At 39.3% G+C, this 27,257-nt stretch overlaps 5 protein-coding genes and 1 long non-coding RNA gene across 7 annotated transcripts; 2 read left to right on the forward strand and 4 right to left on the reverse strand.

Annotated features, from left to right (window-relative positions):
* Nucleotides 1-3,543: 3,543 nt before the first annotated feature.
* On the reverse strand, nt 3,544-5,579 carry LOC139784406 (uncharacterized). Of its 2 annotated transcripts, none has more exons than XR_011721554.1 (3): nt 5,295-5,579; nt 5,127-5,207; nt 3,544-3,751 (listed from the first exon to the last, which is right to left on the reverse strand). It is a non-coding gene; the product is annotated as an uncharacterized lncRNA (long non-coding RNA). The 2 variants fall into 2 exon arrangements; XR_011721553.1 differs by having other exon boundaries at nt 3,544-3,778.
* An 849-nt stretch (nt 5,580-6,428) lies between these two features.
* Nucleotides 6,429-7,681, forward strand: LOC139784393 (uncharacterized). Its single transcript, XM_071723563.1, has 3 exons — nt 6,429-6,523; nt 6,603-7,311; nt 7,411-7,681. The coding sequence occupies exons 1-3, from the start codon at nt 6,515-6,517 to the stop codon at nt 7,545-7,547; spliced, it is 855 nt and encodes a 284-aa protein (XP_071579664.1). The 5' UTR covers nt 6,429-6,514; the 3' UTR covers nt 7,548-7,681.
* LOC139784407 (trafficking protein particle complex subunit 10-like) lies at nt 7,538-10,064 on the reverse strand. The gene is made up of 5 exons (XM_071723572.1): nt 9,973-10,064; nt 9,247-9,863; nt 8,719-9,182; nt 8,208-8,526; nt 7,538-8,029 (listed from the first exon to the last, which is right to left on the reverse strand). The coding sequence occupies exons 1-5, from the start codon at nt 10,062-10,064 to the stop codon at nt 7,899-7,901; spliced, it is 1,623 nt and encodes a 540-aa protein (XP_071579673.1). The 3' UTR covers nt 7,538-7,898.
* A 1,092-nt stretch (nt 10,065-11,156) lies between these two features.
* LOC139784395 (uncharacterized) lies at nt 11,157-14,661 on the forward strand. The gene is made up of 4 exons (XM_071723564.1): nt 11,157-11,210; nt 11,548-12,247; nt 12,952-13,485; nt 13,573-14,661. The coding sequence occupies exons 1-2, from the start codon at nt 11,157-11,159 to the stop codon at nt 12,196-12,198; spliced, it is 705 nt and encodes a 234-aa protein (XP_071579665.1). The 3' UTR covers nt 12,199-12,247; nt 12,952-13,485; nt 13,573-14,661.
* Nucleotides 14,662-23,112: 8,451 nt separating this feature from the next.
* Nucleotides 23,113-24,639, reverse strand: LOC139784397 (uncharacterized). Its single transcript, XM_071723565.1, has one exon. It carries the CDS (start codon nt 24,637-24,639, stop codon nt 23,113-23,115), a length of 1,527 nt encoding a protein of 508 aa, XP_071579666.1.
* Nucleotides 24,640-24,893: 254 nt separating this feature from the next.
* On the reverse strand, nt 24,894-26,898 carry LOC139784398 (uncharacterized). Its single transcript, XM_071723566.1, has 3 exons — nt 26,758-26,898; nt 25,885-26,386; nt 24,894-25,801 (listed from the first exon to the last, which is right to left on the reverse strand). Exons 1-3 carry the CDS (start codon nt 26,896-26,898, stop codon nt 24,894-24,896), a joined length of 1,551 nt encoding a protein of 516 aa, XP_071579667.1.
* Between the last annotated feature and the right edge of the window lie 359 nt (nt 26,899-27,257).

The following is a 27,257-nucleotide window of genomic DNA, read 5'->3' on the forward strand; positions in this document are numbered from 1 at the left end:
TTCGAGTTGGCCAAAGGCCAACGTGTTTTTATTTTTCCGCTACGTGTCCTACGAGCGGAGATATTGCAACGCAAAGTCGAAATGCGAAAATTTTATATTAAGATATTTCTACTAACGTCGACGTCTCTCAATATATCTCAATATATATATATATATATATATATATATATATATATATCAGAGAAATGTAACTTTCACTTTTTCGACATTGGCGGTACTATAGTATCGCCAGTTTCGATATCGCGCTCGCATTGTTATCGATCGATCTAGTAGGTAAATTAATAAGCGGAGATATTACGACGTAAAGTCCAAACAAATGTAAAAATTTTATTTATTAAGATACTTCTTCGTAAGATACGTCGGTCTCTCAATGTATGACACTAGACATTACAGACGCGCGCGCTTCGCGCGCGCCATTTAGCTTTAACATTATGCTATTACTATTACACTATTAACCCTTGATACACACAACTGTCAAAATATACAATGACAGCTGCAAATGAAGTAAGCGCAGCAAGAGAATCAATCGGCATCGCGGAAAAGAGGCTTCAATTTTCGATACAAACGAAATTCACTCAGATATATCACAGAAATGTAACTTTCACTTTTTCGTCATATACATTTACCTGAGATAATTATTCATTGACACACAAACTACTAATTATTTTAATAATCTACTAATTAGAAAAGATCTACAATCTAACGAATTACTAAATTTTAAGTAATGGATAATTTACTTTTACCTAAATATTAATTTTTTTTTTAGATAAGACGCGAATTATGCGAATATGACCCGAAACGGAGATAGAGAGGATACAGTCGGAGTATGACGCTCAATTAAATTGGATTTTTCACAAACACTTTAAATACACATATTTTATATTTAATTAATAGATCCGAGATACCTTTTACATTAGCGATATACATTAACAATAAAACTTACATTTAACGAATATAATTAATGGATCTGAGATATACATTTTATACTAGCGATATACATTAGCGATAATTAGACCTAATAAAAATATGTGCTGCATATATAACATGCAATTTATTCTCGCTCATGTACAAAGTAACGTAGGCCACGCAGAAATTATAGATAATGACAGTACGGGTACAAAATCGATTTTGTAAAGCGCAGACGAAAGCCAGAGCCTTGCAGTTTCTTATTAGTTGATTTTTCGACACGTGCAATTCTTTGAACGCGTCTTGCAACGAGATTTCATTTTTTCAACATTCCTCCAGCATAATGGTATCTCTACAAGCGCTTTCGACGTTTCCGGCGACGGATTGTCCTTATGTTCCGCTAGTGCATTTATCTTGCCCGAAGTTCCACGTATCTCCTTTCCTTCAACCATTTCTGTCACTTAAGTTAACATATTGAAGATACAAAGGCACGTTCTCTAATCGCAAATATCATTACTAAAAGAAAAAATGTCTTGTATCTTTATCATTATCTTGTAAATCCATGCGAAACATGGGTACAATGTATAATCAACGGACATCATGTATGTCATCAAGTGCGTTCAGCAGAAAACAATGTCTAATATTTATCTTCTCTCTTTCAAAAAACTAACCACAAACTACAAACTTCATATTATATTACAATTTATTTGTATTTTTAACTCAAGTAAAATGTGCGCCTGCATCTATCGCACGTCATTTTACTGCTTACCACAGACAATTGGTATTATAAACGTGCCATAAAAAAATGACTACTGGTCAATATATCTCGTACACATAAAATATTATGATATTGTAAGATTATATTTTATAATATAATACATAGATGTTAGTCATATAAACTTGTATGATGATGCACAACTAAAATATAGCACCCCATTCAGTAATTCATTTATTTCGATCATTTCGCGTGCGCGCGCGCACGAGTGCATCAAACCATTTTATTACTTGATCACAGATTTACATTTCGCTCACTTCATAATTATCAATTCTTATCCTTGTTCGATATATGTTAAAAACTGGCGCCGAGGTGAAGACGAAAATATTGGCAACAACGACGATATTATTAATGTTGGCATATTGCTGATGATAATGGCGAGTATCCTAAAATTTAGAAGCAAAGTCCCTTTAACTGTATCTTAACATCACGGATTGATATTCTCAAGTTTTGAATATATTGGATCATGAAAATTTTAAAGTACGTTTTCACGCATCTTAGCAGTCATTATAAAAAAGAACTATGTCTATCAACACGAGAATAAATATGTGAATTGTTCACAAACGTGATATATTTTTACAAATTCCCAGTATTGTAAAAACAATGTTGAATGGAATATCAACTTACATTTTGTTTATCGTATCCTTAAAGTTAATTGAACTTTTACTTAATAACATTTAGAATCTTTATCTATAAATGATAAATAACGGTATATTGAATAGTAAAGCGCAAGTTCTGATGGATATGTACAAATATAATAATCTAATCTATGTCCTCGAAAAATAAAGTATACTCGAAATATTGAAATGTGAGATAAACCCCTACAAACATTAAGAAAATACAAAATATTGTGGTCATTTTTCACGAGATTAATGATATATTAATAAATATGTATGTATATATATGTATATAATATAAAAACTTCGTATGATAGTAAAGCTCCATTAAAAGCTCCTATTCAATTGGAGTAGATTGTAATTGTCTCGGACTCGTATTTAGGTTCGCTCAACTAGATAGTGGAATAATTAATTAAAATAAAACGTATAAAATAACGCAAACAACTAATGCCTGTATCGCTGTATCGCTCCAGGCTTCATTTTTTATGTCGAGAAACAAGTTATAAAAATCGTATAGAATGAAAAACTCGTCCCTTAATTAGTTTTATCTATCGCTTCTAATCGTTCAAGCATAGACGGATGTGAATTCCAACAAGAGTAAATTTATCGTATTCCAAATTTATCGTATATGGGAAAGCTCAAATTGTCCTTCTGTAATTTTACCAGAGCTGCCTTTAAAGGCTCGCCGTGGCCTAATTTCGTGGCAAATCTACCTGTTTGAAATTTATATCTTCGGCTAATCACCACGTTGACAAAATTAAACACTTGAAAATAATAAAAGAATTTGCGTAGATAATCTCTTGTTTAATACACAATATAAAAATCATAAAAAAAATGTAATAATTACTTACCTTATTCAGTGGCATTAAAATATACGCTGATACTATACATAGGCCAATCATAATGGACTGAGTGTCCACAAAGCCAACAACGCTATACATTGGTGTGTATCGCAAAAGCTTGGCAAACATGACGAAATTGGCTACAATTATCTGAAAAATATATATACTTATTATTAAAAATACAAAGAAAACTGTAAAGAATTGCTCAGGTCATATATAACATATTTTATTTTATTAAATATATTAAAATTGTTTTATTAAATATATTAAGTGATTCTGTAATGAGCCAATTTTTCCTTAGAAAATAATGAAATATCATTATCAATACTATAAGATTAATTCCTTGACATAATACATAAAATATGAATTAACTTTAAAGTTATACCTGGCACAGCAGTATCCTTTCACAGCATGATTATGTGTCCAATGACCCAACTCGTGTGCGAGTACCGCCAGTATTTCATCTGTTTCACAACCACACTCTTTATCGAGTTCATTGCTGTCTTTCTTACAATATTCCTTGACGAGTGTATTTCAAGGAAGCTGCCAATTCTTCAATTTTTTGCTTCAATTCGCTGTCAGGTAATGGTGAAAACACGAATCCCTCGACACTGTATATAGTGTGAACCTCGCTTCAACTTAGAAAGCACATACAAAGCACACACTCTCTATTCTCTGCTTTAAATAACTTTCCTTTCAATATACCAACAATTCATTGTTTTAAATAATTTTCCTTCGTTCATACATGTACTATTTCCGCATAAATATCAATATCAATCATTTATGTCTATTAGTACTCAAAATAACTGCTATATTTTTTAAACTTTTTTTGTTTATAACTTTTTAATAAACAATGACCGCCAGCTAAAACCTTCTGAAGGATACTCAGAAGGATGACCTTAACAATGTCATATGTCAAGGTCAAGGTCAAGGTCATCGGTAAGGTTTAACATAATATTTACCTATAATAGCTTTAATAGTCTTTTTTTAAACATTTAAATTTATATTGCACTAATTTTATATTGAAGAACTTCCTGAACTGGTGCACATCAGTAGGAGAGATCGGGGCTCATTGGCACAGTTTTCACAATATCGGCATTTGATTTTTTAAACAACTAATTATCATGATTAAACAGTACTAATATGATAGAGAGAACCTTTCTCTACATTTTCATAGTAGGAACGATCCTTTATACTGTATAGTTTCTTTGTAATGAATATAAATATATAAACGGAACGCATTGCTAATTTACCTCTTGTGCCAACAAGACCCGATCTTCCCTAAGTTAGAGTGAGATAAGTATATTTTGTTTCACTTTAACTTATTGCACGAATATGTACCAGTGCAGAAAATTTCTTCGAAAAAAATAGACGCCATAGATGGTATAACAGATGCATAAAGCTCCTAGAACATTCTCACGCATGTCTTAAAAACGTCATAAACACGTTCAAAAGACGTAAAAAGTAGGAATTTTAAAACTTCTTTATTATTAAAAAAATTTTTTTATAATAGTTTCTTAAACGTTATTTTATCGGAAAAGAAACGTTTCATCGAACGTTTTTCGAATGAATATTTTTACTCATGAGAAATGTTTCTAGAAATCGGTTATAAAACGTTTCGGAAAAACGCTTGTAAAACATTTTAGAAACGTGTATGTGCTACCTAGGAAAAGTATTTTATTCTAGAACTCAGTAAATTTATGATTTGCATACTTAAAAATTATGGGGAAGCAATGTGCAAGTCTCTACTTGCCCACTTAAAAACTATGAGGAAGCAATGTGCAGGTTTCTACTTGCACACTTAAGGTGTCAATTCATGAAACGCTGAAAATGAGCGTCATCAACAAGATGAATGTAGTGCTTTTGCTTTGACGCTAGCATCAAAGAAATGAAATTAAATTTGTTTAATGTTCAGCGTCGTCGTTGAATCATCATTAATCGTCCCAGTACGATCAAACAGACTTCGAAATAAAAGAAAATAGTTACCTTGTTATGGGCCTTGTTATGGGTACAGGATATAATAATCAGGGGCGGTGCCGACGCGACTCACCGTCCGCTGGATGTAATCTGTTAACAAACAATTCACTCACTCACAGAAAAAGATATTGTCTCAGAGATATATCGCAATATATCGACAATATAACCTTTACTCACAGATATAAGATTGTAAGCTATTTGCGAAATAGCTTATGAGCGAATCGCACCGGAAAAGGTCGTAACCCCGGTAACGAAAACGGCGAGGACGAAAATAGACCTCGAGCAGACCTCTCGTACAACCTCACGGGTAGCGTGTGAAAAACGCGGAAACTCAGACGATCGTATTAGTACGTCCGGTCTTTAAGACTTTTCAGGAAAATCTGATGAACAACGACCGCCGGCCGACGACCGCAGTGGTACCAGTGGTAATCTGGTAATGTAATCAACGACGACGTGATTGGCGACGTGATCGACAGCGACATCGACGGTGACATGATCGGCGGCAACGTTATCGGCGTATATAGATAGAGCCTTTAGGGCTGCATTCAAAAACTATACTCGAGTATACACCGCATCGCTTTATCTTTGTTACTAAAAATTGATCAAAGACAGGAACCGTATTCTCGAGCTTGCCCTAATGATTTTCGTGTGCGACTTTCTATTTGAAAAACATTGAATTTCGCATGCGAGTTTCATGAAAACGATTCGAGAATAAGGCCCCAGAACGACGCTGGTGTGTATTCGAATGACCTAGTTTACACCGATCTCTTGATACGCATATCAAATCAATAATGAAACTAATTTACTAGTTAATGGCCTAGTTTACATCGATCACTTGATACGCGTATTAAATAGTAAATAACTAGTAAATTAGTTTGATTATTGGCTGATCAGTTCAAATATACTATTTGATACGCGTGTCAAGAGATCGGTGTAAACTAGGCCATTTACTATTTAATACGCGTATCAAGTGATCAGTGTAAACTAGGCCAGAGTAAAGTTTCCGAATATAGTCAATTTTTAGTAACAAAGATAAAGCGATGCGGTGTGCACTCGAGTATAGTTTTTGAATGCAGCCCTAAAGGCTCTATCTATACACGCCGATAACGCCACTATGTTGCCGCCGATCATGTCACCGTCGATGTCGCTGTCGATCACGTCGCCAATCACGTCGTCGTTGATTACATTACCAGATTACCACTGGTACCACTGCGGTCGTCGGCCGGCGGTCGTTGTTCGTCAGATTCCCCTGAGAAGTCTTAAAGACCGGACGTACTACTACGATCGTCCGAGTTCGCGCATTTTTCACACGTTACCACCGGTACCGTCGCCGCTGATCTCGTGCTCATCTCCGGTCTCGTGCCTGCCTTGTTTAGCCAACATTCATACTGAGGGAAATGGAAAATGTAAGTACTGTCTTCTAAATTAAATAAATATATATATATTTCACACAATTACAATGTTGCTATTTTTATTTTATTTCAGATGGATCTAGACGATGACGAACTAAACGAATTCGCGCTAGAATTATCGTTGGAAGAAAACCGGCCCGGCGCCAGCGGTTCCGTCGCCGACCATCCCGTCGTTGACGCCGGACCTGTCGCTGGCTGTTCCGTTTGCGACCATCCCGTCGTCGACGCCGGACCTGTCGCCGGCGGTTCCGTTGCCGACCATCCCGTCGTCGACGCCGGACCTGTCGCCGGCGGTTCCGTTCCCGACCATCCCGTCGTCGACACTGGACCTGTCGCCGGCGGTTCCATCGTCGCCAACCGTCCCGTCGCCGGCGGACCTATCACCGCTGGTTCCGTCCTCGCCAACCGTCCCGTCGCCGGCGGACCTATCGCCGCTGGTTCCGTCCTCGCCAACCGTCCCGTCGCCGGTGGACCTATCGCCGCTGGTTCCGTCCTCGCCAACCGTCCCGTCGCCAGCGGACCTATCGCCGCTGGTTCCGTCCTCGCCAACCGTCCCGTCGCCAGCGGACCTGTCGCCGCTGGTTCCGTCCTCGCCAACCGTCCCGTCGCCGGCGGACCTGTCGCCGCTGGTTCCGTCCTCGCCAACCGTCCCGTCGCCAGCGAACCTATCGCCGCTGGTTCCGTCCTCGCCAACCGTCCCGTCGCCGGTGGACCTGTCGCCGCTGGTCCCGTCGTCGCCGATCGTGCCGCTGCTCATTTCGATGCCGAAGATAATGGACAAGGTAATATGTTTATCGAAATTAATAAATATCTTCTCGTTATATATAAATTTAATTTATATTATATGTATTTAATTATACAATATACATATTATTTTACAGTTCGAAGACCAAGAGGCAGAGCCGCGGGGATACGGCGGCAAGAAGAAAGATTTATGGCCTTTCTGTACAGACTTTCATCACCATACTATCATTGGGGCATTAGACGAGGCAGAGGCAGAGGCAGACAGTATAGATAGATCCATTATATTATATATATACTTCCATTATATTATGTACTCTTATATCACGTAAACAATGTAATTTATGTATCATCGAACATTTATATTTTGTCAGATAGAAATAAAAGTAAATATTAAACTATTATATCCAATGCCGATTTGCTTATTTCAAAATATTAATTTATATGATATAACATAATCCTTATCTATTATATGAATTTAAAATGCGATATTTACATAATTGTTCGTTTTGATACAAAAAAACAACTTGCGATTATTTCCTAAAGTTCTTCCTAATTAAAGATGTTTATGACCTGTTACACGAAATCAAAGAACATGTACATGTCTTCAACAACAATTTATACATCTTTAATTCGATTCTGATGGAGCTGCTGGCAGAACATGCACCTGTTGTGCTTTACTGGCATTATACACTTGTCCCGGACTAAATGGCTCTAATCGAGGACCAGATCCTAAATCATTTTTATTACGGACGATATCTTAAAATGGAAACAAATAAAACAGTTACAGAAATTTATACAACTCAGAGGCAAACGTAATATCTTTTTCTTTCAAAAATTATAGCAAATATCTACAATAAAAATTTCATGAATTTGTTCATAAATCAAATAAAACGTACACATATGTAGACATATAATGTAAAATACTTAAACTTACCATTTTTCGATTCTGTTGCGGGTATGTATCGAGATAATCTAACAACAGGGAGAGGCAAATAACCACTTGTCAGAGGCATCACATCTAATGTGACGCTTTGTTTCTCTACTATTTCTAACGATACAATGCCTGCTGTCCGACCACACACCGCCCACATAGTTTGGTCCGCCAGAACCTCATACATTAACTGTGGAGGAGGATTTGGACTAAGACTAGGCATGCGCATCACTGTAAGACACAAGTGGCACATATTACCAGCACGACAAAACTCTCCTCCACCACCACTTGCTTCAACTTTCGAGGATACTGTGAATAAAGTCTGGAAAGCATCGTAATGTAATGCAATTTTTACAAGTGTACATAGTGATCCTACATTATTACATCATCATTAATCCACAACTTCTCATTTAAAGTAAATAAAATATTTAGATAGATATATAACATATAATTTTATACATATATATATATATATATATATATATATCAATTAATAATGAATAGTTGTTCTTACCACATAATCTGTAATATCAAAGTTGCATCTGTAAACACTACATGCTTTCTCAATTCTCTCAAGATTATGTATATGTAGTGGATCATCGTCAACATGTGTATTATTTAATTCTTCAGTATCATTGACTGATATATATTTTACACGAAAGTCAGTCTTTATTGGTATCGTGGATTTCTCATCTTTTGATGAGATCTCAAATTCCCACATAAAAGAAACGTTCATTCCATTGCCTATCACTAATTTTTGACCCGCGACAGAATTTAAACTTTTAAAGTTAACGTCTATTGACGAAATTGTCATTAATTCAGGTTCAGTTAATTGTAGAAGTTGACTTGTCAAGCCAGTCACGACAATTTGAATGAATTTTCTTTGTTTTGCTGTATGAAGTTTCATACTTGACATCAATGGTGGACCAAAATGCAACGATATGCTTTCTTCCAAACCCCATGGACATTGTATACTAAAAAAAAAAGTTAAGTTATAATATTCATTGTGCGAGAAATAGAATAAAATTACAAGTGTTAAATACTTTATGTTCCATAGATGAAGCATCCTTCTTTGGTGGTAATTCAGCTAAGATCTTTAACTGCACTCTTATAGTTTGAAATGGTTCGCACGTTGGCAATGGTGTCTCTAACTCCTTCACCATTACTTTTTCAACACTTTGTGATTGCACTGTCAATCCGCGTGATGTGCGTAATTTTAATTTCATTTCTTCGGTTATCTTTGTACTTCCGCTCGAAATAACTAATTCAATATCTTGAATAAGACCTGCCAGTAAATCTCTGCCACAATTTACGGATATCGTTGGCTGCGTCTTTGCTACTTCGTAACATAATCGTGGATTCAGTACGGGCGATAAAAACTCTAATTTTTCTTCTATCACCAGTGATAATTGGCTAACTTTGTATAAACCCGGTTGATTTACTCGCCTTGTTAAGACAAATGTATTTATACCGGGTTTTATAACGAATTCATCACAGGAGAGCGCTTTGCTAAAATCACCCTTTGTATTGATTGAAGGTTTTCTATGCTTTGCACTGTCTGAACGTCTCACGAGCGGTTTCATATTTTTATTAATAACACTAGCAGCACCAAGACTCCTATCTTCCTTGTAATCCAAATCAGTATCAGCTCCCTGCCGTCAATATATAATCCGGCCAATCAAATCATGTGATTCCGTAGAGTCTAGACACAGACATTTCTCTTCCGCATCCGTACAGATGAGCCACTAAGATAGATCACAAAAAGTACGGAGTGGGCATTAGAGGTGGGATTACTCTCTCGGAATCAGGCACTGCCTGGAACAGCACTGGTGATCTCTGATCCACTGTCGTGAACTGCATGATACTAGCTATGTTACCACATCGATAACAATAATTTGGGACCGACCACACTGTGACGAGTTTGTCATTAAACATGTACCTATAACCTGCATGATAAAAATATGCGTCATCAATACATACTTCCGAGATATTTAAAAAAATCTGCGACAGAAATATTTGAGCAAAGACATACCTTCCTGAACTAATTGGTGCGCCCTACAGATGAGTTTAAGATCATTCACTTCCATGAACATGTAAGTCACTTTACTGCCAAACAGCCAGCCTGCACCACGCGGACTTACTGTCCATGTTTCTACATCTTCTGGATCGGACCAGACCAAATCACAGAAAGCACCTGTAATATGGCAATTAAGCAACGATATTTTATTATTATTGTACAATAACAGTAAATATCCAGTCATGTAACTTTTAATTATTATGTAACTTTTGCAATAACATATCACTTTATACAATTAATACCTTTGTGTGGAATCTCTTGATTTCTTTCAATCGTTCTAATTTGATCTAGTGTTCTAATAGCTGGAGACAATCCACCGTGTACACAAAGAACCTGTTCATCAATTAACTAAAACAGAATTTTATTCGAGCGTAATCAAAAGTGGAGTTATACCCTACAACAGTACTTCCACGCATTAGCATTGCCGTACTTGTTTTGGCATTCATCTAGAACAGAAAATGAAGAGACCAATGAAATCAAAGCTTTATTATACACAAATGTAAAAAAAGCCCAGAAAAGAAAGTATCGTTGCGCACTTACCGTAAAATCCAAATAAACGTGCGTGATTTGTCTAGTTTCGTGATTACCGCGTAGTAACGTTATCCTGTCGGACCATTTAGCTTTAAGTGTGAGCAGACGAGTAAACGTTTCTAAGCTATAGTAGCCCCGGTCGACAAAATCTCCCAGAAATATGTAATTTGTATCTGGCACGGGGCCACCGTTACGAAACAGTTCCTCTAAAGCCTTGTGTCCACGGTACTAGAAATCGATCCGATTTCTCCGTCCGAGTTCTCGGACAGAAATATTTACACTTTGATACATATAGATGGTGTTGTAAACCCTAGAAAGAAGACCTTCATGTATTCTAACCTATTATGGTTCTATTGTGGAATGACATATTCAGTGATGAATCGAACGAATCGAACCCAGTGCCAAGAAATTAAAGAAAAAGAAGAAGATTCAATGATATCGCGATAATTGTAAATTCCGACAAGTTAACTGTACGTTGAACTACTACGCTGGAGGCTCCCTTTTGGAATTTGCCAAAAGGTAAAATTCCTTAAATATTAGTTTTAATTAAATTTTATTTGTTATTTTAATTAAATATTAATATTACACGAATTTCATGCAATCATTCATTACTCTTCAATAATTTATTAATTTCGAATTCAGCTTCGATTCTTTCTTAAAAGTAAAATTAAATATCATTGATATTTTATTACTTCTGCTGCTTCTGCATCGGTTACGATCAGTACTTAATTCCAGGGTCTGGATCTTTCGGAGAACTATTTCCGTCACGTAGAACCACGTTTGTTCACTAATCTACCAAATCTCAGACGGCTGGATCTTAGCGGTAACGCCATAGGGCTCATCGAACCCGAGTCCTTTCTGGGCATACCAGTGCTGGAGCACGTCAATATCTCCAGGAACGCCTTGTCCGTCCTTCATCCCTTAACGTTCCGATACCTAACGAACTTATACGAGCTTGACGTCGGTTTGAATTGTATGCTGGAAGTGGTCCCTGGTCTACCGAAGGACATCGAACATCTTCACATGCCCAAGAACCGTATTGTCGCGTTGCCAACGGTATCCTCTCAGGATCTAGCTCTACCTGCCCTACGATCGTTGGATTTAAGCTCGAACGGGATCGAGAGAATTCCGCCTGGCGCCCTGGCTGACTTGCCGAATTTGAGAAAATTGAATCTAGGCTATAACGCTCTGAGACTCCTGGACGATGGCGTTTTCGATGAACTCACGGGTTTGGAGCAGCTAAACTTGAGGTGCAACCGGCTGGTCACGTTGTACGGACGAAGCTTCCGACTTCTGAAATCGTTGATGGACGTGAATCTTCGGGGCAATCGAGTGGAGGTTCTGCGACCTGATAAGAGAATACGAGACTGCAAAGAGTTGACTTGAGTAGAAATAATGTCGCACAAATTCCTGACGCCACCTTTGCCAACACCAGGTAAGAAATTCAACAATTTTAATAATACAATGTTAAAATAATAATATATATCATTATAATAAAATATATTTGCAGTTTATTTCTAAACGTGATGTTTATATTATATGATATTTGCTTCTTGCTCTCACATACATATATTCAAATCACGTAGAAATTATGTTAAAATCACATAAAAAATATTAAAATACATCATTTTCAGTTTATTTCAATTTTTAATTACCAAAATTTATTTAGTATATCACGTTTATAACAATAGGAGTAATTTTCCCCTTTGTATGTTTATTTTGCGGTCTCGTATTATAGTGGAAAAGTAGTTTCACTCGTGGTTACTTGGTTGCATCACTCTTAACTTGGTACCTAGAAAGTTCTTCGTGCACACGCTAACATCTCTTTCTCGTCGTTGTGTAGCATCGGCCTGGCGTGTCGACTAATTTGACAGTAATTTAACTGGATTTTATACGCTATTTTATTTAATCTCGTCCATCAAGTTTAACTTGATCACATCGATCAAATGTTAATGTATCAATGAAATTATATGATCTTTGTCAATTTATTAAATACCATGAAAAAGCGTTTTACATTGAAATAAAAAATAAATAAATATATTTTTCAATAATTTATTTTGATTAAAATTGTTTAATTTAAATTGTGAATATTTTTAAACGCAATAATTTAATACATAATTACATATTTTTAATTTTCAGAGATTCTTGATTATAAACGCTGATAAAGAAAAAAAACTCATTAAGTTTATAAAAATTTTTTAACCATGTCTTTAAAATTAAAGAAGTTAATCACAATTGCTATAATAGCTGAAGCTATACAAAAAAAGACAATCGAAGAAAATAGTATAAAAGAGAAACGAAGAAAGCGTCGTAAAATATGGACACGTAAATGGATACTCAGAAGAAGTCATAATTTACGAGGCACAATTAATTTAGCCCATCTAGAATTGAGAAGCGAAGATACTGATTATTTTCAAAGATTTTTCCGAATGAGACACGATTTATTTGATCAACTTGTGGAACTAGTAGCACCCTATATACAGCGTCAAAACACTAACATGAGAGAATGTATATCTCCTAAAGAACGTTTATCACTAACTCTGAGATTTTTGGCTACTGGTGAGAATTATAGGAGTTTAGAGTACTCGACAAGGATACCAGCATGTTCAATTTCTCATAATTCCAGAGACATGTCGTGTCATATACGAAGTTCTTCGAAACGATTACTTGCGGGTAAATAATAATTTACAATTAATTATAACACATAATGAATTATTCGAAATGCTGATTATTAAATAATGTATTAAATAATTTTTACAGATACCAACTACAAATGCTGAATGGGAACAGATTGCAAATAATTATTTTGAAATATGGAACGTTCCAAACTGTATTGGTTCTATAGACGGTCGTCACATAGAATTTAAAGTACCACTTCAAGATGGTTCGTTGTATCACAACTACAAGGGTACAAATAGTATCGTTCTTTTAGCATTAGTCAATGCCAATTATCAATTCACATATGTCAATGTCGGTGTTAATGGTAGGGTAAGTGATGGTGGAGTGTTTCGTGACAGCGACTTGGCACAATTTTTAAATGATCCACGAAATCCACTTGATGTGCCTGGAGATAAACCATTACCTGATATGAATGAACCCATTCCTTATGTTATTTTAGCTGACGCAGCTTTTCCATTGCAAAATCATATACTAAAACCTTATCCAACACGAAATTTATCTCATGATGAGCGAATATACAACTACAGATTAAGTAGAGGTAGAAGAATCGTTGAAAATGCCTTCGGCATTTTAGCAAATAGATTTCGCGTTCTTTTAACACAAATATATTTATCAGTTGAAACTGTGCAAAATATTACCCTTGCATGTTGTGCTTTACATAACTATCTTAGTAAAGAAAATGGTGCTTATTTACATGGAGCTGTAGATGTTGAAAATTTAGAAAATCAAACTGTAATACATGCTACATGGAGAAATGATAATGCGCAATTACGCAATTTACAAATCATAAATGCAAGACCTAATAGAAATGCAATCCATATTCGCGATATTTTTAAAGAATATTTCAATACCGTAGGAAAAGTTGAATGGCAGGAATTTATGATTTAACTTTCACACTTTTATTAATTTTTTTTGTCACAACTTTAATTATGAATGGTTGTTCTGTTAATTCTTGATATGGATTACAAAAAAAAAATTTTTTGGTATGTAAAATATGTATATGTATTAAGTTCTTTTATTAATTATATAATCTTATGTAATTAAATATAATTATACTTTTATGTTATTTTATTATAAATAAGTATTGGATATATAACAATTACGTATACTGTAGTTTGTAATTATGAAAGTGTATGTATTTTAATAAACATGCATTTGTAACAAAATATATTTATTATAGTTATAAAATATACATAGTTATAAACTAGAAATTAACTACAAATTTATCTATGTTACCCTTTTATTTTTTTGGTATGTAAAATATACAACTGACTGAATACAACTGACTGAATATAGGCATTATTTTTTTAAGTATTACTTACACAGCTACCAACGCATTCTTTTCAGTTAATCTGATTACAAAAAAACATATTATTACCGTCGCAAAGGTAAGATTTAAAAATTGAGAAAAAAATTATATTCTTAATTAAAGCTCAAAGATTATCAACTAAATAAAGAACATATAATATCTCTAATGAAATAATTATACTTTTGCACTAATGATGCATAATATTATAAAAATATATAATGAAAAATTCACAGCTCAATATCAGGTAAATCAATTTCATTTATCAGCAGAAACAAAAATAAAATTAAAAATAAAATTCTTAATTCTTAATTAAAGCTCAAAGATTATCAACTAAATAAAGAACATATATCTCTTAATGAAATAATTATACTTTTGCACTAATGATGCATAATATTATAAAAATATATAATGAAAAATTCAAAGCTCAATATCAGGTAAATCAATTTCTTTTATCAGCAGGAACAAAAATAAAATTTTAAATTTTTAAAGTTAATGAACAAAATTTACCGGAATAAAAATAAAATTTTAAATTAAAAGTTAATGAACGAAATTCACCGGAACAAAAATAAAATTTGTAATTAAAAGTTAATGAACGAAATTTACCGACTACAATCTAATAAAAAATCTGAGATACATAAATGTATATTAAACATACCGGCACAAAATCGTTTATTCTATCTCTCTATTAATCATCATCAATTAGGTTTATAATTTCTCTCTGTATTCGTTTCAGTTTCTTTTGGTCTGAAATTTTACGCAATTCACTTTCTACATACAAAATCCAGTGTTTTATACCATCTTCTGCTCTTTCATTTTCTGATATGGACTGAATCGATTTGGAAGCTATTGACCAAAAATTATTTGCTTCACTTGTGCAAATTTCATTTGAAACTGCAAGCTTTCTTTTTTTTTGAGATATTGATGTAGCACTGCTTGGTGAACTCGAATTACTAGTTGTTGGCTGTGATTGAATCTTTGGATAGGTGTTTTCTGCAAAATAAAATAAGTAATAATATATTAAATATATTAAATTAACAATTATATATTAAATTATAAAAATGATTTTTAATACCTTTGTTATTATCTGTTGTTTTCAAAACATTATGAATATCGAGAAGTTGTAAATCTTCAGTCTCATTCTCATTTAAATTACATTGTAATAATTCTGACTGAGAGTTCGAAACCTATAAATTGTCATAATTTTTATACCTATTTAGTATATTTTTGTAAAATATTAAATTATATTTACTCACTGGTATAGAAGATTCTCCTTTTCTTTGAGCGATGTGAGGATTCAGGAAACTCATGTCTTCAAACAACCACCAAGTTGGTTTATATATATCATCAACTGATGCGCCACTTGACTTGGACTGTTTTATTTTATTTAATTGATCTAAATATTGCGATCTTAAATTATTAATTTTTTTTTTCGCCATTTCAGTTGTTAATGGTTGTCCTGTTAGTTCTTGATATTGATTACAAATTGTTTGTAAAGCTTTATCTCGTTTCATACGATTATGATATTCAACAGATTTCGTGACATATAAACAAGGATGTTGTTGATACAACATCAATAAAATTTTTACTTTCTCCTTATCTATATAATTTTCCATTATCCAAAGTATAGTTTTCTGCAAATTTTTTTATATTATTTTATCTTATGCTATTTTATATATTATATTATCTATTTTATATTTTATATTATTTTCTTGAAAAATAATGTATGCATATGCTAGATTAAAATATACTGTTTTTAAAATCTAATTTAATTTGCATTTAACTCTCAGCCTGAACATATACATCTACAACGTCCAAATCTAACCTAACCTAACATATACAATAAATATAATATAAATCCTTATATTTGCATGTAATAAAAAAAAAACCGTTAGACATTTGAAATGTTGTTAAATAAAATGCTACATGAAATATTAAATTATAATTAAATACACTATTTTTATATCCAACTAAAATGACATCATGAATTAAAATCGACAAATGTTTCATGAATGTTTTTAGATTTTTTAAAATACTTTAAGATAAAAATAGTGTCGGAATCATGATGTATTTAGAAATATGTTTAGGCTTATTAAGTATAATGCAATAAACTACTTATAAAAATCTATCTTATTATTAATTTACTCTAATAATTATTTATATTACTTAATATTCGTTTATATTTAATAATTTCTTACCAAAACAAATTTCTTCTTTTCTTGAATATTTATTCTTCTTATCTTTGAATATTTCTTTTTGTAATCGTACTTTTTGACAAAATTAGTTCCGTTTTATCAAATGTGATCAAGCATACTAATGACGTTTTGGCGACAATAAAGGTTATGTTCCGATATTCACTCTAGCTACAGAAAAATGGGACGTGATGCATTTTTTCGTCCGATATTTTTATTTGAGATTTGTATCCAAGTTGCTTGTGTCCACGATCCGAGTTCTAAAACTTTTTCTTGGAACGAGATCTCGGACCGATTTCTAGTACCGTGGACACAAAGCTATTTTTTTGTCCGATATTTTCATTTGAGATTTGTATCCAAGTTGCTTGTGTCCACGATCCGAGTTCTAGTAACTTTTTCTCGGTCCGAGATCTCGGAGCGATTTCTAGTACCGTGGACACAAGGCTTTAGAATAAGCGTGCGAGATGAGCCAGCAACGGCTCTACACTTTTCATTACATTTTTTACACTTTCGACACTCACATGTTAGATTTCAGCGTGCGAGACGAGCCAGCAAAGGCTCTACACTTTTGATACACTTTTAGCACTTTAGGTGCAGATTTCCTTAAATTTATTAGATTTTCAGTTTATTATTAACAATTATGTTTTACGATAGAGAGAGAGGCCAAATGGAGCGATTCCAGGCCAAAACACATTAACTTTATAATTTATAATACATTTTGCGATTATTTCGTAGATTCACTTACACTTCATTACACTTTACAGTACTTTGTTACACTTTTGATGGCTTTCAGCCCATTTAACTATTTTATAATGATTTTGACACTTTTATATTATTCCCTGTCGATTTTAAGATTGATTACACAGGCACACAAAAAAAAAAGTGTCTTGGCCGAGACACTACACTAGTGTATTCCCATGTACTTTTTCCCGCTGAATCCGAATCCGAAGTCAGAATTGTCAGATTGGCTAAAATTTATGAGATAACCACAAAAAAATGCTCAAAAACACGAATTAAAGGCAAAAAAAAAATTGTTTTATTGTGGTTATCTCATAAATTTTAGCCAATCTGACAATTCTGACTTCGGATTCGGATTCAGCGGGAAAAAGTACATGGGAATACACTAGTGTAGTGTCTCGGCCAAGACACTTTTTTTTTGTGTGCCTGTGTTATTATTAGATTATGTGTGCGATAGTTTTAAGTCGCGATATACTTACCTTTGATACTTACCTTTAGATGAGACGACTCTATAACGATCCTGGGAACCTGAAAGAAAGAAAAAGATTAGAAATGGGTAAAAATTACCTGTGCATACTTACCTGGAATCGGGATTCGTCATAAGTCACTCGGTGCAAATCGAGTGACTCCTCGTTCGCTTGCGCGATTTTCATCGGTGCAGCGACGTGATTGGTTCACGCGCGAAAGTCGGGCGATAGCCAATTCACGCCGTTGCACTTATTGTTAGTGTAGCATCTCTAGAGCAGGTGCCGAGTCCCAACACCGACTCGGCGAACTAGGTGCAGATGGAGTCGTACCATCTACACCCCATGGTACGAACAGCCAATGCGATGGCTACGCGCCTAAAAGGCAGACTCAGCGCATGCGCGAGTCTGAGGTGGGAGAACTCGACCCGTTCCTCCCGGACAGTCCGTCGCGAGCTTTCAAGACGTTAACACGTACATTCCTGTTGCGTCATAATAATTGAAAAAGGCGGTCTTATCCCGTTATCCGCTAGCGTCAGTAGCGTGATTAATCTAATTGTAGAGACAGTGAATGCGTGATACGGGAAATCCTATTGCGCTTATTGATCATTACGATCCGTGCATACGAAGATAGCGGCGGTTCGAGAATTCTCGACGCGATCGAGCGAATACGTCCGCGACTAGAGATTGCTGTACGACAAGTATTAATAAATTGTTATTTGTTTATAATAACGAAACGAATAATCATTCGCGACCCCAGTGAACATCCTATCCGTATATTACGCTTTGCTTAACAAGGGCGTGGCCAACGGCCTTGAACACGTCCGCGACGTAGAAGACGGCAGCCATTACGCTGAGAGGAAGGACGGGGCGACGCAGTTAACAGGGCTTTCTGTATTGATGCCTGAAAATACAATGGCGACCGTAATTTTAGCCCAAGTAGTAAGTGGCTATAATAAAGATTTTTATCATTTCATTCGTTGTTCCGGTCACAACCTAACCTTGCAACCGGTGTCTAAAGTCCAAACGGTAGCATCGCCCTCATTGGACCTGTTACTGAGAGGAAAAGCATCCGCACAGATGTCAGCCAGGAAGGAGACGACTTCAACCAAGGATACGGTGAAAACCAAGGCCGAAAGAAAATCGGCAGACCCTAGAATGATTACATCCACTCCTATCCCTGAAAATAAAGATCCTGACATTAGAGACAAAAATACCGATAAGTTAGATACCAGTTCTGATGCCGATACAACGATTCCTCTGGATGATACCGATCCAGAAGACACTGTAGAACAGCTGATCGAGGCGAGCCAGCAGATCCAGCCTGACGATGAAGCGCCAGTCGATTCCCAAGGAGCAAAGGTTGGTCGTGTGCTAAAACAAATAGAGACATTTAGTAATGATTAGTTGAACAAAGAAAATAATGAATAGCGAAAGCGTGATTGAAACAAAGTTCCTAATGATATTACATGAATGCGATATACTTACGTATTAAGTGACACATCCCAGCAAACACAGATATATAACAATTATATTGCCAGTATATAACGAAATGTAACACGCAATATAACACGATCGTAACAGTTATGCAGACATTAGTTGTAATTTCGCTGTTCGATACAGCGGAGTCGCAATAGGATCGGGCAGGCATTTAAGTCAGTGAGACAGGTTTAGGTAACAATTAACAATATATTCTGTGATTTCTATGTGTACATTATGTTTGTATTCTCTCAGGCGGCGCCTTGAAGGCGCCTGATCAAAAAATACAAGTGCTTAGTGCACTATTCGAATTTAAGTTTCTGGACGGCTTTATTCACACGGGAGGGCTTGGATGGCTCTTCGTTGTTGTTGAGGTCCAGCTTCGACCCCGGTGTGACGGGCGGCTTATCGGTTGGCTGCTCCGGAGGCTCGATAGGTGACCACGGAGCCAATAAAGCCCGCCTGCACACTGTCTGGCAGGCCGTAGTACGAGTTTCTCGCACTCGAATTAAGTGGAGGGCCGGCGGTCGCGAGATGCGGCAATCTCGCTTGGCGAGTGTGTATCCGGCAGGCCTGGTGCGGCGCACCTCGGGGAGCTCAATTGGGATTAGCTTCCACGGAAGTAGCGTCTGGCCCGTGGAGGGCTCTGGCCTTTTCTTGTGCCGCTCCTGCGCCACTGGCTGGCCTATCTCTAGTTTCTCTCCGGGCCCGGGCCTTTTCTCACGCCGCTCCTGCGGCGCTGGCTGGCTGAGGAGGGGCTTCCTCCGTCGTTGGCTACGCGTCCTCGTCCTGCACCGTCTCTTCTTGGTGGTGGGGGTGGAGCCGGTTGGCGCCTCCACTGGTATAGCACCGGGCCCTGAGGGGGCGTCCGGTGCGGCAGGAGCCGTGGTCTCCACCGTGATCGTGATGGGTGCAATAAAGCGGAGGAGAAGTCGCTCGACGCTTGATTGCGGTTAAGCGGAGGAGAGGATGTCTCACTCGACGCAAATTGATTTGACTCGATCCACTCAACGCTTCCTCGACACCAAAACACGTGGAGGACAGCGAAAGGATTCGAAAATCGAATGACGGTCCTTGCGCGGCCCGCCTTATGAAGCCGCGTGGCCGTACTTTAAGTACGAGTAAATGCGGGTGAGCCGGCGACGCGCCGCGGCGGGTCGCGGCAGCTGATAAGCGCGGGGTGGCCGGGCGCGCATTCGTCAGGCGCGCGAGGCTAAGGTTCGGCGTCCCGAACATTCGCATACATGGATTATTGCAGTTATATAATATAACTATAGCGATGTTATATAACATTTATATAGCAGTAATATACTTTAAAGCATTTTTGTTATATAACTGCAGTGTAACCGTTATCGTACATTTTATTGTATATTAATTAATTTATAATTTGCCTTTTGTACATACTAATTCCAGAAAAGGTTTTTAAATTAATTCTAAGCGAAAACAAACTGTTTTATTTGCTTTTGCTTGAAATTAATTTAAAAACCTTTTCTGGAATTAGTATGTGCAAAAGACATACATGTTTTTGCGTAGGAAAGGGACAAATATAAATATTTAATAATCATTTTATTAAAAATATTATAGCAAATTTTTTTCAAAGTATATGTAACATTTGCTTATAAAATTCAATTAATTACGAGGGTCGTTCAATAAGTCCTTAGAAAATCTAAAAGGAGATTATGTTAAAAAATAAAAAATCGACCCAAAATAACTTGTTTTTCTATCTTTTTCTAAGAACTTATTAAACGACCCTCGTATAATATGCAACTTTCCATAATTCCGAAAGTTAACAAATATATTTAATATATTAATAAATATATTACTAAAATATCTTTAGCACTCGGAGAATACATATATCTCTTCTCGCAGTTTAATATACATCCTTGGTTTCTGCAAACAAATCAGCGCAGCTTGTTTCAGAAGCCCGAGACGCTAGTCGAGATGCGGTAAAAGCAATGCAAAATTATTAGAAGCGCACTTCTGTTGTAATTACTTGACGTATCTTACAGCGGCCAATTTCCGAATTGATGAAACTTGATGAAAAATGAAATTCATCTAAAGTAATAGCTGTACGTGCAAATGGTTGCACTGTCTTCACAATCTAGCTGTTTGAAGGCGGTGATGAGTAATATTTTATCACTCCCTCCCGAGCTCCAGCTTAAAATAACATCTTATCTCCCATGCATTGATAAAATCCGTTATAAACGGTATTTGCCATCTTTGGCTATTGATCCTTGCTCAGTCCTCGTCTAATAACATTCTAATACAATTATTTGGTATTGTAAAGTTGCATATTGCATACAAATCAATTACAAAAAACGAATCAAGATACTAAACAGATAAGCGGTATTTTGATTGATTGCATTGTATCCAACTTATCAGGCTATAACTGATGCAATTTTAATCAGTCAAAACGTGTTTAGGAACAACCACATTAAAACATCATTTAATAGCGTTAATATACACCGCGATGTCTCTCAATATACGAAGGACGATTAAAATCTACCTAGTGACTAAAGCTTGTTGGAATGACCGCTATAATTAATGTGAACCACATCAAATGCATCAACCGTATCAAATGCATTAATTAATGTACACTGATGTACACTGATATACAAATATATGTCGAAAGTTCCATTCCTACTGTGTTATTTTTAATGGCCGATTCTTTAGCCAATTTAGAGATGATTTTTTTTTCTTATTAAAAATATTAAATTTGCATATTTGTATTTTCCACAATTTTCCAATATTATATGTCGCAATACATGAAATTAAAATTTTACTAAAATCTACTTCAAATTATTGTAAAAGTATGATTTTATCTATTTAGATGATATAAATTTAACTGTCTATTATTTGTTGTTAATTTAAAAATTATAAAACATTTTCATTGAAAGGTCAACTGTTTTGGCACGGCGCACTGAGTCTGGTGCCCGGCGAGAGGGCAGGCGGCGAGCACTCCCGGGCTTGGCTGTCACCTCGTGGGGCCGGCCACGCGGGCCGCGAGTTTTACCTGCTGACTCCCGGCAGGGAGCTAGGGCCGTGGCCACGATCCGCAATCCGTCGTATTAAGTCTGAGAATCGTCCGTAGGTCGTCACCGAGTTGATAGCGAGATGCACTAACTGAGGATCACCGTAATATCGAGCTTCTTGCACCTTTGGTAAATTCTCCTTGCAAGGCAATCCGAGACACGTCCGTCTTGCACCGAAAACAGAACCGGAAGTCCAGTGCCGGCTCGCGTGTCCCGAGGTGAGCTTGCGATCTTCCGCGATGATCGATGTATCGACAAGTCGAGAGTAGCCGGTCGAGCCGATCTCTGATTGGTCGGCTCGAGGCAATGGCCGCTCGAGAATCGGAATCGGATAATTTTCGAACATTCCGCACGCCTTCTACAACAGTGTTGGAGAATGATGACTTGATGGTGCTGCCGACGAGTCCGGGTCAGGGGAGAGGTTGATCCGATGAGACCGGGAGAATCGCTAGCTTGGTGATGGGCCGTCGGAGTTCGGTGGTGGCAGTCTTGAGCGTGACTACCCGACAGAGGCCGTCCGCACCTGGATGGAGTGCGATTGCTCGAGCGAGGGGCCACTTGGAGGGAGACAACCGCTCGTCGGTGAGCAGGACCAGCGAGCCGACCCGAATCTGCGTGGAGGGGTGATGCCACTTAGAGATTGAGAGTTGATGTTGTAGACACTCCCTTGACCATCGAGCCCAGAAATGTTGTACCTGCTGCTGGATGAGTTGCCACCGAGATAATCTGGAGGTCGGTACCGCAGAGAGAGAAGGCTCCGGGATGGTGGTAGGTGCTTCGCCGATGAGGAAGTGCCCGGGTGTAAGCACCAAGAGATCTTCCGGATCGTCTGAGAGAGGGCACAGCGGCCTTGAGTTGAGTACGGCCTCTATCTGTACCAGAAGAGTAGTAAATTCCTCATAGGTTAGAAGCGTGTCGCCGATGGTCCGCCGTAAATGGTATTTGACTGACTTGACCGCCGATTCCCACTTCCCCCCGAAGTGGGGGGCCGCCGGTGGGTTGAATACCCAGTGAGTGCCATCGTTGATCAACAGTTGAGAGAGCTCCTGGGACTCCTGTGATCCCGAGTCGAAAAGCCGTTTGAGGGCGGCGTCCGCTCCAAGGAAGTTGGTGCCACAGTCGCTGAAAAGCGTGTGACAGATGCCGCGTCGTCCAGTGAACCGTCTATAGGCCGCGAGAAAAGCCTCGGTGGAGTATTCCGTGACGAGCTCCAGATGGACTGCCGAGGTGACAAAACAAACGAAGACCGCTATCCATGCCTTGTGGCTCTTGGCACCCCATCCTCGCCATGACTTAAGTGTGATAGGGCCGGCGTAATCGACTCCCGCGGTGAGGAATGGGCGGGAAGGTGTGACGCGGGAGGGTGGTAGTTGGCCCATTAGCTGTTGTGCCCGAGCACCACGGTACCGGATACACCGTACACAGCGTAGAATGTGAGATCTCACCGGTGCCCGACCGCCGATGATCCAATAGGTTCTGCGGAGATAGGTCAATGTCAGCTGAGTCCCGCCGTGAAGTGTCCGCCGATGCGCATCCGCGATAAGAAGCGCAGACAATCGGTCCTCCCTCGGCAAGATAGCCGGGTGAATCCAGTCCGGATCGAGAAGCGAGTGCTTGAGGCGACCTCCAACTCTGAGTATGCCGGAGTGGTCAATAAATGCGGTGAGCTTGGACAGAGGATGGTTCTTGGGCAAGAGATTTCCGCTCGAGAGGACCCTCAGTTCAGAGGCAAAGTGGATAGCTTGGATCGCTCGAACCCAGAATAATCTTGCCGCTTCTAAGTCGGCCGGAGTGAGAGGGTTGGCCAGGGATGACTGAGGCACCCCTCGGAACGTGGCACAACACCGCTGACAAGTGGCTGTGATCCGAAGCAGCCGAGTGAGGGAGGAGTACCGAGAGAAGAGATCCCACAGCTTGGATTGCGGGGCGGTTGCCATGAGCAGAAGGCCGGGTCGCTCCTCAAGTGTGACCGCGGGGTCCGATTGTGACGGGAGATCTGGCTAGTGTAGGGGGGGGGGGGGAGGAGCAACCAAGGAGGGCCACTCCACCAGAGTGAATGCTGAGAGAGTTGGCTCGCCGAGAGGCCACGAGTCGCGCAGTCCGCTGGGTTTTCGGAGCCGGGTACAAAACGCCACCGGCCGTGGGGTACCAGATCTTGTATGGCCGCTACCCGATTGCTGACATACTCCTTTCACCGAGAAGGGTGGCTATTGATCCACGTGCGCACCGCCGATGAGTCAATCCACAGGAAGATCGCGACCATGGTTAGTCCAAGGGTTCGTTGTACATAGTTGACGAGGCGTGCTAGGAGTAAGGCTGCCGTGAGCTCTAACCTCGGAATTGTGAGCCGCTTAAGGGGGGCAACCTTGGTTTTGGCGCACACCAACGTGATGGTGGGCTCCGCAGAGGGGAGTGTGACCTTGATGAAGACTGCCGCCGCCATCGCTAGTTGAGATGCATCCGAGAAGCCGTGGATTTCGATGTGAGCTGAGGGGGCGAGGCCTAGCCACCGAGGAACAGTGATGCGTGAGAGGTCCTTCCGGAATTGAGTCCACCGGTGCCGGAGGAGGGGTGTGAGGGGTTCGTCCCAGTCGATCTTCTCGAGCCACAACTCCTGTAAGAGCATCTTGGCTCTGATGGTGACGGGAGATAGGAACCCAAGTGGGTCAAAGAGTTGGGCGACTTCTGATAGGATGGTCCGCTTGGTGACGGGAGATGCTGTTGGTGGTCGTGACAAGAAGGTGAATTGATCGGGTTCCGATTGCCAAGTGATTCCCAAGATTTTACCCTGACCGTCCGAGAACGAATGAGACGTCGGTGAACCCGTGCTGGATGAAATGGCCTCGCACAGCCTCGGATGGTTGCTTTGCCACTTGGCTAAGGGAAAGCCGCCCGCCTTGCAGAGGTCCACCAGCTGGAGCGCCGTCGCTACCAGCTTTTCAAAGGTGTCGGGATCGCCACTGGTGTCGTCCACATACCTACCCTTGAGGAGAGGGTCGACAGCTAGTGGATAGTTAGTGCCTTCGTCTTCCACGAGTGGAAGAGAACTCGGATCGCCAAGAATGGGGCTGATTTGGTGCCGTAGGTGACCGTGGTGAGCTGGAAAATGATCACGTTGAGCAGGTCGTCGAACCAAAGGATGCGCTGAAAGACCCAGTCGTCCGGGTGAATCATGATCTGACGAAACATTTTCCGGATATCCGTGATGAATATGTACCGATGCTGCCGAATCCAGAGGAGGACGTCAGAGATATTCGACTGCAACTTGGCGCCCGTATGTAGCAGGTCGTTCAGAGAAAGGCCGGTGCTGGTGACGCTGGATCCGTTAAAGACCACCCTTATGTCGTCCCCCTTGAGTACTCCGTGGTGGGGTAGATAGTACACCGGGGTTGAGTCTGGGCCGGGAAGGGGTGTCCTCACTATGTGTCGTAGTTCCTCGTACTCGCGCATGAATGATGAGTAGCGGAGACGATAGGGCTCGTCCGATGAGAAGCGTCGTAAGAGGCGTTGTAAGCACGCCTGAGCGGTCCGTTGAGAGTTACCCAGTTGAGTGGCAGGCGACTTGAATGGGAGCCGGACAATGTAGCGCCCGGAGGGATCCCGCGAGTGGGTAGCCTTGAAGTGGGCCTCGCAATCTGCTTCTTCCGGGGTGAGGAGGTTAGCGGGTGAGGACGGGACTTCTTCCTGAAGCCAGAATGAGGCTAGGAGATCGTGAAGGTCATGACTCACGGTGGCCTGACAGGCCGTGGCACGGGAAGGTGCTGAGATTGAGAGTGGACCGAGGACGATCCAGCCAAAGATGGTGCGTTGAGCAACGGCTCATGCTCCGCCCCCTTGAGAACCTCCGATTGAATAAAGAGTCCGTATGTGTCGGCTCCGAGAATTAAGTCGATGCGTCCTGGAGTGAGAAAGGTCGGATCCGCCAAGGGGAGTCCCTGCAGATGAGTCCACTGGCGATCTAAAGGCCCGAAAGAAGGAAGTCGGGCGGTGAGCTTAGGAAGTACGTGTGCGGTAATGAGAATAGATCGAGGAGAGTGGATGGATTGTAAGGTTACCGAGACGGCGCCGCACGTTTGACCAGAGTGAGATCCGCCAATGCCAAGGATAGGGATCGTTGATGATTGTCTGGGAAGCTGGAGTTGCTTCACTAATGATCTCGAGATGAATGTGAGTTCGGAGCCAGGATCCACGAGCATCCGAACTTGATGAGAGTCACCGGAGGGAGAGCGCATGAGAGCTCTACACGTAGCGAGCAGAACCGCCGGCCGAGAGATGGTGATCGATTGAGGAGAGGAAGGGGCCGTGAAAGATAGTCACTCTGAAGCGGATGGTGAGGCATCCCGAGTTTCCGTGCTGACGTCTGGTGATACCGGGTCCGAGGTTTGCGCCGCCAAGATAGTCGGTTCCGGTTGAGGGGTAGAGGTATGCCGTGGTGCGTCCGTGTGAATCATCGTATGATGCTTGTTTCCGCAATCTCTGCACCTCTTCTGGTTCTGACAGGCGACCGCATTGTGTCGACCTAAGCAGTTGAAGCAGAGCCGCCGTTCAATGACCA

This window comes from Temnothorax nylanderi, unplaced genomic scaffold (assembly GCF_030848795.1).
Source record: "Temnothorax nylanderi isolate EJ_2023f unplaced genomic scaffold, tnyl_v1.0 TNYL_tig0622_pilon, whole genome shotgun sequence".
NCBI classification, from domain to species: domain Eukaryota; kingdom Metazoa; phylum Arthropoda; class Insecta; order Hymenoptera; family Formicidae; genus Temnothorax; species Temnothorax nylanderi.